The 12,415-nt window shown below is 41.6% G+C and overlaps 1 protein-coding gene across 2 annotated transcripts in view; it reads left to right on the top strand.

Moving 5' to 3' along the window:
* The window catches only part of afap1 (actin filament associated protein 1), an 83,315-nt gene extending 80,775 nt beyond the window's left edge, over positions 1 to 2,540 (top strand). For both annotated transcript variants that reach the window (XM_078275616.1, XM_078275615.1), the window contains exon 17: positions 983 to 2,540. In XM_078275616.1, the coding sequence (XP_078131742.1) occupies positions 983 to 1,009 (27 nt within the window). In that variant the 3' untranslated portion in view covers positions 1,010 to 2,540. The remainder of the gene's footprint in view (positions 1 to 982) is intronic.
* Positions 2,541 to 12,415: the final 9,875 nt, after the last annotated feature.

The following is a 12,415-nucleotide window of genomic DNA, read 5'->3' as shown; positions in this document are numbered from 1 at the left end:
TCAAACTGATACACTTACTGATACACGTTCCAAAAAAGCTGCGACGGGCAAGTTTTCAATTCAATTTTATTTATTTCATTTCAATTTTATTTATAGTATCAAATCATAACAAGAGTTATCTCAAGACACTTTACAGATAGAGTAGGTCTAGACCACACTCTATAATTTACAAAGACCCAACAATTCCAGTTATTCCCCCAAGAGCAAGCATTTAGTGCGACAGTGGTGAGGAAAACTTCCTTTTAAGGAGAAACCTTGGACAGACCCAGGCTCTTGGTAGGCGGTGTCTGACCGTGCCAGTTGGGGGTGTGATGAACAGTGGCAATTATTGTCACAATAAATATAATGGAACTATGACTAGAACTAGTAGTTGTAGTAGTTCACTGCAGGGCACTGCAGGGCGTCTCTGTTGTCTTATTTTGCGTTTCATAATGCGCCACACATTTTAAATGGAAGACAGGTCTGGACTGCAGGCAGGCCAGTCTAGTACCTATACTATATACACTACCGGTCAAATGTTTGGGGTCACTTAGAAATTTCCATTCCACTCCATTACAGACGGAATATCAGCTGAGATCAGTTGCATTGTATCAGGGCAGCAGTTTTCAGATTACATTATGCGCTTACATAATTGCAAAGGGTTCTTGACTGTTGTAGAAAGAAGTGGCTGATCTTCAATGCAATATCTACATTGCCCATTATCAGCAACTATTCATCCAATGTTCCAAAGACACATTCTGTTTACTAATCTGATATCATTTTTAAAGGCTAACTGAGGAAACATTGGAGAACTCTTTTGCAATTATGGAAGCACATAATGTAATCTAATCTATGTAATAAAAATGTTTTATTAGATTTTTATTATTTATTTTACTTGATCGAGAATGATTGCACATGTCCTGGTTGTACTGATTAAGATGATTGTATTTATTCTAAAACTCTGATAGTGGGAGAAACTGATGAGTCTCTGTTTGTTTTGCAGGAATGGGAGCAGAAGACCGGCACATAATACGCCCAACCCCTCACAGCACACTTATTTTCATTTCTTTTTTCTTTTTAAGAAATTGTGTATATATTTATTTAAAACTGTCCATACAGTCTGAGATTGTGTTGAGGAGCACACAACCATGAACAAAGCCAGTTGCTGCTTTTAGTATACTGTTAGTACCGCAACATACAGACGAAGCAACCTTTTTAAACTGTTTGACCAATGAGCATGCTTAACCCTCGTGTTGTCTTCCTGTCGACCTGCAACTTTTTGTTTTTCTGAGTCAAAAGTTTTGGTCTTATTTTTCAACACTTCTGTGGCTTTCCTCGATGTTTTTGTCACTTTTTTCAACGTTTGCCAACTTTTTCTGAGCCTTTTGAAGTTATTGTGTTTTTTTCCCCAAATTTTTAAAGCTTTTTTTTACATTTGTCACTTTTTTCGACATTTTTGTCACTTTTTTGTACTTTTTTGTCACTTTTGTCACTTTTTTGACTTTTGTCACTTTTTTTCTGACATTTTTGTCACTTTTCTTAATGTTTGTCACTGTTCTAAACTATCAATAGTTTTTTCTTCAAATGCTATAAAATTGAGTAAAGCACCCAAATTCAATGAAAGTAGTGAACTGATTATTTATTTAACTTGTTAAGAGCGTTGTAGTGAACCATCCACGAAATTTTTTTTGGACAATTTGTTTGAAAGAAAACCCAAATTTCTGATATAGAAACTTTTTGAAAATGGGTCAAATTTGACCCGAGGACAACAGGAGGGTACTAAGTTGTGCAACTTGTGTTGTTCGCTGTACTTTCTTTTCAAGCAACCCCCTTATTCTCCCTTTTTTTCACTCAAATCTGATCCAGGAGATTGACAGTTTGGGTTCAAAAAGGGCTACGGTCAAAAGTATTTATTTGTAAATGTTTAGAGGAAATAGTAGCTTCCCTTTATTTATGTTGATATATTTAAAGTTTTTTTTCCTTGAACTTGTGGTGCTCCACACACACTGTCATAGGTGTTAGCATCACAAAGTGCATCACAATAATCCTAACAGCTATGCAGCTATAGTCTATAGCTATGTCTCAAAGCCATATTTATAGAAGCAGAAATATTCTCTAGATCATTCAAACTCTAAAAAACACAAAGGATTGTGGAGGTTGATCTGTACGGCTGTGAGACATGTTGAGGACTGATTTATGCAAAGCAGAATAGTTGGAAAATCAATTTTCCAACTATCACTAATTATCAATTATTGCAGATCACCAATTGTGACTGTAATACATATGGATTCTACAGAGTGTCCCATCCCAATAACAAATATGCCATTCATTGTTTTGTTTTGACTTGGTCATGGTTGGAAGAGTTTGAGGACACATAGACATTGATTTATTATTAAATTCATTAATAATGAGTTATGTATTTTTTAACCTACTTGTTAACTTCACCCTTCCAGGACATATTTTCTGTATCTGCGGCGGTGACTGAAGTGTAGAAAATAATTTTTGACTCATAAATGTTACATTTACACAAACTAAATAAAGGCAGTATTCACAAAAATTAAGATGTACGATAATCATCGTATTTACAAGACTATTTTGCCCTCTGTATATCTGATGTCAATAATGCCAAAAGTGTCATAATGTACCATAATTTGACAATTTTGTGACACCTACCATTAGTGCGCTGTCTCATTTTAATTAATTTCCCGACATGATCAGGATAGCAGTTACGTATTTAATTAGCTTACCTTATGGCCTTAACTGTTTTGATGCAGAATATGAACAGGCTTCCAGATGCGTCTTGTTTGGTTACAAAAAGTGTCGGACTGACGGACACATACTCCCTTCCACACATCAGAGCTACGTCAGCTTGCTTCAAAATAAAACAAATCGGGTAGATTTGTAGGCGTGTCAAAAAAGTTGTTTAAATACATATTTTGTAAAATTACACATTTACGCCTACTTGTTCTTGTGGTTAATACGAGATCATTTTCCTCAAAACAGGATCATTTTAAGCCTCTGCTATGACAGCTTCACATTTCCCATCTGGCAACGCTGATCAGAATAGAGAGGCTCTTGTAGTATAGGAAAAACTAAATATAGTCACAACTTAGCCTGGTTCCAGAAGTTTGACTTAGTCCTGTGCTTGCTGATGTCTGCTTCCCCCTGGTTGGAAAAATTCACCAATACCATGTTAGCTAGCTAGCTACATTCATAAAAAAAGCTACTGAAAAATGGCAACAAACATGAATGATATGGACACAACTCTATGACTTGATGACAGAAACTCATAAGTGGAAATCTTTCATGATCGATGGAAGCTAGCAACAACTACCATAGCTTCCATGGTACCGAATGGTTAGAGCAAAACAAACAACAACCCGCCGAAACAGAAAACCGCTAACATGAACACAATGTCAGACTGATGAAATGGTAATCAGCTAGCAGGCTACAACTGCAAATTCAGTGTTAAAAAGAACATTTTAGGGCACCCAGATAGCTCAGCTGGTAGAGCAGGAGCCCATATATAGAGGTTTACTCCTCGACGCAGCGGGCCCGGGTTCGACTCCGACCTGTGGCCCTTTGCTGCATGTCACTCCCCTTCTCTCTCCCCTTTCATGTCTTCATCTGTCCTGTCAAAAATAAAGGCCGAAAATGCCCAAAAAATAATCTTCAAAAAAAGAAAGAGCATTTTAATCTAGCAATTAAATGGCTTTATCCTGGAAATGTACATTTGTTGATCCAGACTAGACAACTAGTGTGCTTCTAAGGGCGTTTTCACACATGAAAGTCCAGACCAAGGTTCATGTTTTTGTTACATTGTCTACATTTGATCCAGTAAGTTTTGGTTTCACACTGCAGTTATGCAAGCGTACTAAAGATCTATACGTGACAAAACTACATCCTGCCATCATCACATAGGTGAGCTGCGTCTCCAGATACTTATAATTGATTGGTTTGTAGACGGGCTTCCTCCCCTCGTATCCTCTCTCTGTGTCGGAGTTTTTTCAGCTGACTGCTGCTCTCACCTACTGCCTCTCGTGATGTTGAGAAGCAAGACACGGGAACTTTCTTTCTGGAGAATTTATTCAGAGACAAACGGAAAACTTTTACTACATTAACATTTACTACCACTTAACAAATAAACTGCTGATGTATTCTCAGCTCTGATAGCCAACAGCTGTCTGCTCTGAGTGCATTCATACTCATGTAGCCTACACACTAAGCACCAAGCTATTCTTTAAAGGAGCTTCTTGTCTTCCTCGTCAAGGAGAGCCTGCTTCTTGTATTTGGTCCGAAAGTCCGAACCATCCAAAAAATGCTTTCACACTATAAACAAACCGGACCGTGGTTTAGTTTGGTCTGGACCGAGACCACCTCTTTTTATCGGACCAAATTTGGTCTTTTGATCCGAACCGTGGTCCGGGGGAGGTTTCACACCTGTAATTTTGGTTCGGATCAAACTGAAAAGTCCAAAAGTCCGGACCAAATGAGGTATGTGTGAAAACGCCCTAAAACTTTCCAGGTAAAACTCGCACTTCAGAATTTCTGTTCCATGTGTTTGAGTAGTTTTGATGTGTGTACAGAACCAATGTTGCATACCGAATCCAACGTCCTGCACCAAAACGGTTCAGGAGGAATACACATACCGTTACAGCCATGCAAACAAAAATGATGTACATGTTTGCATATAGAGCGCCAAGTAAGATCCGATCACAAGTGGTCACTCAGGATGCATCTTCACATGCTACTGCCAGGTGGCTCTAGGTATGGTACATACCTAGAGCTGTCCACTCAGCTCAGATCACTCAGGACAGATGTTAAAACCAGGTCAAAACAGAACCAGAGGTATCTTTGTAAGGGAGTAATTGTGCTTCTTTAAAGCTGCAGTGGATAAAAAGTGAAAAAAATGAATTTAAAGTACAGAGAACCGCAAATAAGAATGATCTCTCTCGCTCTCTCTCTGAAATGACCTGTGATTGGCCAGTCTTCCGTCACGAGCCAGATTTTCTAAAGCCTGAAAACAGAGCTGGAGGTGCAGAAGTCTAGTTTTCTCTCAAACCACTTGAATTACAAATTTCTTTAAATAGTCCCTTAAGCTGCTTGCACACCTTCGCACGACAGCAATAGTGTCCTGCAAAAAAGCAAAGCGTTTTAAAAAGTTCTCTGCCCTGCAGAGCGAACTCTGTGCGCATTCACATGGGCAGCAACCGCTTCATACCCCTACCACCACGATCCAAACAAACGCTTCCCCTCTGCCACCTTCCCTCATTGAAATGAGGAGGTGAGGAAAGCAGCGGTGTGAAAGCCCGTTTGGTGTGATGTTGATGGCTGTCATAGGCTGTAGCAGGACTCCAGCTACAGCCTATGTGTGTTAGTGCTCAGAAAACCTGGCAGGTCATCCTGAGGCGTGGCAGCCCTTAGATTTGGCGCTTGTAGTTGGAAAACTCTGAACCTCAACCGCTGTGGCTGACGTTAGACCCTGATCCAAGAGCCTCGGTCCAGCTCCTCTAATCACGCCACTGGTTTACTGTAGTCCTGTGATCTGAGAGTGTGTGTGTGTGTTCAAATACCTCCGACGCACATTCCAAACCCAGAAACAGACTGACTGAAATAGAAGCACTTGCTGTAAACTCAAATGACTGTTCTGCCAAATTAAAGACTGTGACTTCGATTTTCAGACTGCTTTATATACACACACACACACACACATCAATGTTACATTTTATGGTGTTTTTCTAATGGCTTTATGTTCCGCTGCTTTGTGCCGCTGTGTTCCACTTGTTGTCATGTTGACACTGCTAAGTATACATGGTGTTTTATCGGGATTGTTGACAGAAGTAGCATAACAGAAGTTATTATTAGAGTTTGGAAATCAATGCTACAATATTTTCAGTCTACCTGCCCATCAACAACAGATGCAAGTTAGCTGCGAGTTAACTCTGGTGCATTTACTTTCAATTGTGCGCTGTCCCTGTAAAAAATGTAACAATAAAAGAAATAATAAATAAAAACATACAGCACATGGGCGCCAACTGCTCCTCCCTCTTGTAAATATGTTCTATCCCTTCCTGTTTTCATACCGATACCCCACAGGTCTGTGAGCTAGAGTGTAGTCAGCATGTTAGCATGAGGACGTATGGGGAGTTATATCAATAAGTATTTAGTTCATTGTGATTCCCTGTTGGCTCAGCGTGGCTCATAACTGAGCAAGATGTCTGATGTCAGTAAATGTGAACCTGCTGTACATAGCTTGGGGTGTTCATGCATTAGTGTTTGTTTTTGCACCTTATACGTTTTCTACTCTGTATCTTCGACAGTCTCCGCCTCGGTGACAGATATGCTTGTATATAAACTAATAAACCTCCTGACAAACCCTCTCAGTGACTATGTGCTTTATTGCTGGGGTGTGGTGGAATATTCATTAAAACAAAATAGATAACTATCCTTTAATATTTCCAAGCCTGTGTATGAACTTAGCTTTGCCTGCAGTGTTTTCGCCTCCCCTGCAGGTAGTGGGCTCACCTGTATGAAGTGCGAGAGCTTGTAGACTTTATGTGAGCACAATCTCTACTTGTAGGTTGAAATTTTCACTCGTAGAAAATATTCACACACCCGTGTCCTGAATGTGAAGTCACAGAAAAAATATTCACAAATGTGTCGATTGATATTTAAATAATACAATGAGAGCTGCAAACCTTTAATCCAACATTACTCAAAAACATTTTTTTACTTGAGTCCTTTTTCCAGGACAACCATAGTCTTGCAGCGCTGCGGAGGAAGGTCTGGCTAGTCCACACAGCATTCCAGGATTGGAGAAAAACGTGCTCTGGTTTATTGGCATTTCTTTAAACCAATCATAATCGTCTTAGGCGGCACTAAGCGTTGGACGGAGCCACGGTGCCTCTACTAAATAGTCTCAGGAAGGAACTTGTTTTGGTGGAAACCTGTACGTGCAAAAGTAGTAGTAGTAGTTTAGAACGCCAACACAAAGAAAGAGGAAGGGGACGGACATCCAGCTGAAATGAGGGAGTTCTGGCGGCACCGGAGCAATCCCAGAAGTGGAATGTCGTGGATATAGTACAATCACTACTCTGTGCTCCCATCCTCTGGAATCTCTACAGCTTCACATTATGTGCTCTCCACATCACAAAGGGACCAATCTGCACCTTGTATTCTGCAATACATGTGGAGCAAAACAAAGTTGTAGCTGAGGAAGTGAGAGCAGAGCAGGGTGAAAGCCTCGACGCAGCAGTGACTGCGCTGTGATTGGCTAGTAGTTGCTGCCGCAGTTTGAAAAAGAAAAAGATTTTCAGATTTTTCCATTTACATGAATAATTATGATGTACCCATGCTGTTTTAATTGTTATGATGTTGACAATATCCGTTATATAGTCACTTCTTTAGAGATGTTATCTTTGTACAGTATATTAGAATTTGTTGTGCATCAAATAGTCGACATTTTGTTGTGTTGAGGTTCTCTCCATCGCCTGACCATATGGTAGTACATAAAAGAGGACCTATTTGGGCTGATCTTGTATGGAAAAGGAACCACAAGTAACTCCGCATTCTGGGAGCGCAGTGCTCTAGTGGGACAATAAGCTATGAGCTCTTTAAGATATGATGGTGCTTGACAATTTAGAGTTTTGTAGGTCAGGAGAAGGATTTTAAATTAATCCTGGATTTTACAGGAAGCAAATGCAGAGAAGGTAATACAGGAAAAATATGATCTCTTTTCTTAGTTCTTGTCAGAACACGTGCTGCAGTATTCTGGATCAGCTGGAGAGTCTTAAGGGACTTATTTGGGCAACCTGATAATAAGGAATTACAGTATGATAAAAACTAAATAATAAAAAAATGTTTTCCATGTTGGATGTTGAAGATTAAGAAAAAGGCTTTCAAACGAGTAATAATTTAGTTTAGGATTAATTAACAGGCTTGAATCAAATATGGCTGCAACTCCACCTCCTCAGCCTGAGCGTCTAGGAATTAGAGTATTAAGACTGGGAGGAGTGGCTTCATTTAGACTAACATATTCTTCATGGCCCAGCCATGTTTCGGTAAGACAGAATAGATCAATTTGATTATCTGATATCAAATTGTTTACTAAAATTGCTTTAGAAGACAGAGACCTAATATTTAATAGTCCACATCTAATTTTCTATTCCGTTGCAGTGTTAGTTTTAATTCCAATTAGGTTGTTAAGTATAGCCACTCTTCAGTCAGTCAGGGGACAGACACCGTGGTTATGGGACGTCAGTGCTCTCTCTCTCTCTCTCTCTCTCTCTCTCTCTCTCTCTGATCTAAAGTTGTAATAAAATATTTTACCTTAAAAGTAATTTGTTTAAATGTTGTTCTTTATTACAAATTTCAGTCCCTCCAAGATTTCCTGATGTCGCGATCGCGCCAATTCAACCAATCACCGCGAATTTGGTGCGACTCGCAATTTTGACCAATCACCGCAACTTTTCTGCAAATTTGACCAATAACCTGAAGTTACGCGACTTCAACCAATCCCAGCAGTCCCACGTGCACTCTGAGAGCCAAACTCCAAGCGGGAGTGAGAACTGGTTGCTCCGTTCCTCCCAAGACTGACGCTTGCACACAAACACACAGACACACACACAAACAACACGGTGGATGCAGGAAAAAAAGGAGATGAGACGACACGATGACCTAAATTGAGGACAGCTGCGCTTGTTGTTGTAAGTGCAATGATAAGTTAAAGTCAGTAGGCTACTTTATCAAACCGTATGAATGTGTGTCCCAGGCCAGGTTAGGAAATTAACTAACAATGTAAAGATCAACAAGCCACTGACACATATGTTCACATATGTCTCCCGTAAGTTCATTGCAACAAACATACAAAAGACATCGCAACTTTTATCGCAATTTTTTAGAAAATCAGGCATTTTGGGCCACAACAATCTAAAAGAAAAAAAGGCGAAAATCCTGGAGGGACTGACAAATGCCATTTTTGATGTTGAGGTCAAATGACCAGAGTTTAGCGAAACCTGTTGCATTGTGGGTAAAAGGAATACAGAGAGAGCCAACGTGGCTGCAGAGGAAAAATGTACGGCCTCAAATAAAGATGTTGCACGGTCAAAGAGGCACACACGGTAATTGTGCTTTTATATTTCAGCCTTGTCATATTTGTGTATAATATTTGTTGTAATTTCTTTGCATTTAATGCACTTTCTGTACTTTTGTGACGCTAACATTGTGGGGCCGTCTACTTAAGGCAACGTGCTTAAGAGACTGTAAAATGACTGAAAGAAGTATATTTGACTCATTGTATTTTATGTGTTTACGACGAAAATGTGGAAATAAATGATCAAAAAAGGACATCTGTATGATGCGTGGCCTTATTTAATTGGACCAGTGTAATTACATTCTGAGATCCTGTCTTGTTTCATACCTGAGACATATGGAATATGGTCAGATTATCCTCGCTGCTGGGAAGAAGGCCATCACACCACTTCCTTATACTGCCATCTAGTGGTCAAACAGAAGAAGTACAGAATCTGATAAAGTAGGCAAACACAGCAGTATGGTGATATTGTACTTTGTAAGTACTGTCTTTTTTTTTCCAATAACATTGGTAGTGTTTTTACCACACCTGCTGTCCTAACGCTCTTTTCTTTAGGGTGCACTAATTTACAGTGGGTAATAACCCACTGTAAATTAGTGTTACCATGAGGTCATATAGTCACGATGAATGTTTTGCTCAGACAGAAAAACATTCATTTACAATAAGAGAATAACTTACAGATCGCTTGCATCGCTGCATTTCAAGTGTTACATACGGTAATTTAGTCTACTTTGGATGTCTCGTGAGATAAACCGGGTAACTGTCACGACACAGTGACAGCCAAAGCATTAAGAGATTGTTGTAGCAACCAACATAATAGTAACTAAGATTAATATAACATTTAATGAAACCCAAGGCAGCTTTACACATGTACATGGGGACAAGGAAAAAAAATAAAATAGTAGGCCAACACAAACACGGATTATAAGGAATAGAAATTGGGTGCTAAATGGAAGAGGGACGTAATTTAATGTTGGCTACTGACCACATCGCGCAATCTAAAGTTATTTTATGAATGAAATAGACATTATTGCCTGAAGGGCAATTCGGGGACATTTTTGAATCATTTACAATCCCGTAAATGTCTCCATCTGTTGAAAGCCCAACCGAGATTGACAAAAAAAGTCATAGTAAACTATGTCGAAAAAAGTGATGTCATAATATTGTGTTGGAGCCATTACACCACTTTGTTTTGTTTATATACCACGTTGGTTATGCTAATTAATCTTCAATTTTAATGTTTGAGCACTGGGTGGAGCATTGCCTTTGGGAAGGCATAAAAGGTAATCAGCCACAGGTACACAGGTGTGTGGGAAAAGGGGAAAGCATACAGCTTTTTACCGTGTCAAGTTTGTGTGTTATGGTTTGATTTGTGTGCAAAGAAAATGAATGGAACTCCAGAAACAAAATGAAATGGACTGTATTGCTTGTGCGACGGTGAGCAGGCCATCAGGAGAATAAATGGGTCACAAAAATACAGACAGATTGTGGACATTGATTATTGGCACGCAAAACACGCGTCCAAGCAAGTTCTCCCCTGGTTGGGACCTCATGGCCTAATTTGGAGTTGGTAACAGACTGATAAAATAGTCATAGTATAGTGTGTCGAAAAAAGTCATAGTTTGTCAAAAAAAAGTGATAAAGTCAAAGTATAATATGTCTATAAAATTGACATATAGATGTCGAAAAAAGTCATAGTATGTTGAAAAAGTGATGAAATAGTCATAGTATAGTTTGTCAAAAAAAGTGATAGTTTAGTGTATCAAAAAAAAGTGACAAAAAGTCATAGTACAGTGATAAAGGCATAGTATGTTCAAAAATCCTATGAAAAATCGAGGAAGGGATGAAGTGACCCTGCCCGGAGGAAGCCCGGGGCCCCCGTCTGGAGCCAGGCCCAGATGGAGGGCTCGTCAGCGAGCGTCTGGTGGCCGGGTTTGCCACGGAGCCCGGCTGGGCACAGCCCGAAAAAGCTACGTGGCGGACATCTCTCCATCCCATGGGCCCACCACCTGTGGGAGGAACCGCTGGGGTCGGGTGCGCTGCCACATGGGTGGCAGTGAAGGTCAGGGGCCTCGACGGACCAGACCCGGGCAGCAGAGGCTGGCTCTGGGGACGTGGAATGTCACCTCTCTGTGGGGGAAGGAGCCGGAACTTGTGCGGGAGGTGGAGCGCTACCGGTTAGATCTGGTGGGGCTTACCTCTACGCACAGTCTTGGTTCTGGAACCATACTCCTGGATAGGGGTTGGACTCTTCTCCGGAGTTGCCCAGGGTGTGAGGCGCCGGGCGGGTGTGGGGATACTCACAAGCCCCCGGCTGAGCGCCGCTACGTTGGAGTTTAACCCGTGGACGAGAGGGTCGCTCCCCTACGCCTGCGGGTTGTGGGGGGGAAAAACTCTGACTGTTGTTTGTGCATATGCACCAAACAAGAGTTCGGAGTATTCGGCCTTCTTGGAGACCTTGAGTGGAGTCCTGCATGGGGCTCCAGTCGGGGACTCCATAGTTCTGCTGGGGGACTTCAACGCGCACGTGGGTAATGATGGAGACACATGGAGAGGCGTGATTGGGAGGAACGGCCTCCTGATCTAAACCAGAGTGGTTGTTTGTTGTTGGACTTCTGTGCTAGTCATGGATTGTCTATAACGAACACCATGTTCGAACATAGGGATGCTCATAAGTGTACTTGGTACCAGAGCACCCTAGGCCAAAGGTCAATGATCGATTTTATAATAGTTTCATCTGATCTGAGGCCGTATGTTTTGGACACTCGGGTGAAGAGAGGGGCGGAGCTGTCAACCGATCACCATCTGGTGGTGAGTTGGGTCAGGGGTTGGGGGAAGACTCTGGACAGACCTGGTAAGCCCAAACGGGTAGTGCGGGTAAATTGGGAACGTCTGAGGAGGCCCCCTGTCCGACAGACTTTCAACTCACACCTCCGGGCGGAGCTTTTCGTGCATCCCTGTGGAGGCTGGGGGCATTGAACCCGAGTGGACAATGTTCAAAGTTTCCATTGCTGAAGCTGCGGTGAGGAGCTGTGGTCTTAGGGTCTTAGGTGCCTCAAGGGGCGGTAACCCACGAACACCGTGGTGGACACCGGTGGTCAGGGAAGCCGTCCGACTGAAGAAGGAGTCTTTCTGGGATATGTTATCCCAGGCGACTCCGAGGCAGTTGCAAGGTACCGAAGGGGCTCGAAGGGCTGCAGCCTCTGCCGTGAAAGAGGCAAAGCAGCGTGTGTGGGAGAAGTTCGGGAGAAGACATGGAGAAGGACTATCGGGTCGGCACCAAGGTGCTTCTGGAAAACCGTTCGCCACCTCAGGAGGGGAAGCGGTAAACCATCCAAGCTGTGT

This window comes from Sander vitreus, chromosome 19 (assembly GCF_031162955.1).
Source record: "Sander vitreus isolate 19-12246 chromosome 19, sanVit1, whole genome shotgun sequence".
Lineage (NCBI taxonomy): Eukaryota > Metazoa > Chordata > Actinopteri > Perciformes > Percidae > Sander > Sander vitreus.
This window is presented reverse-complemented; position numbering and strand designations above follow the sequence as displayed.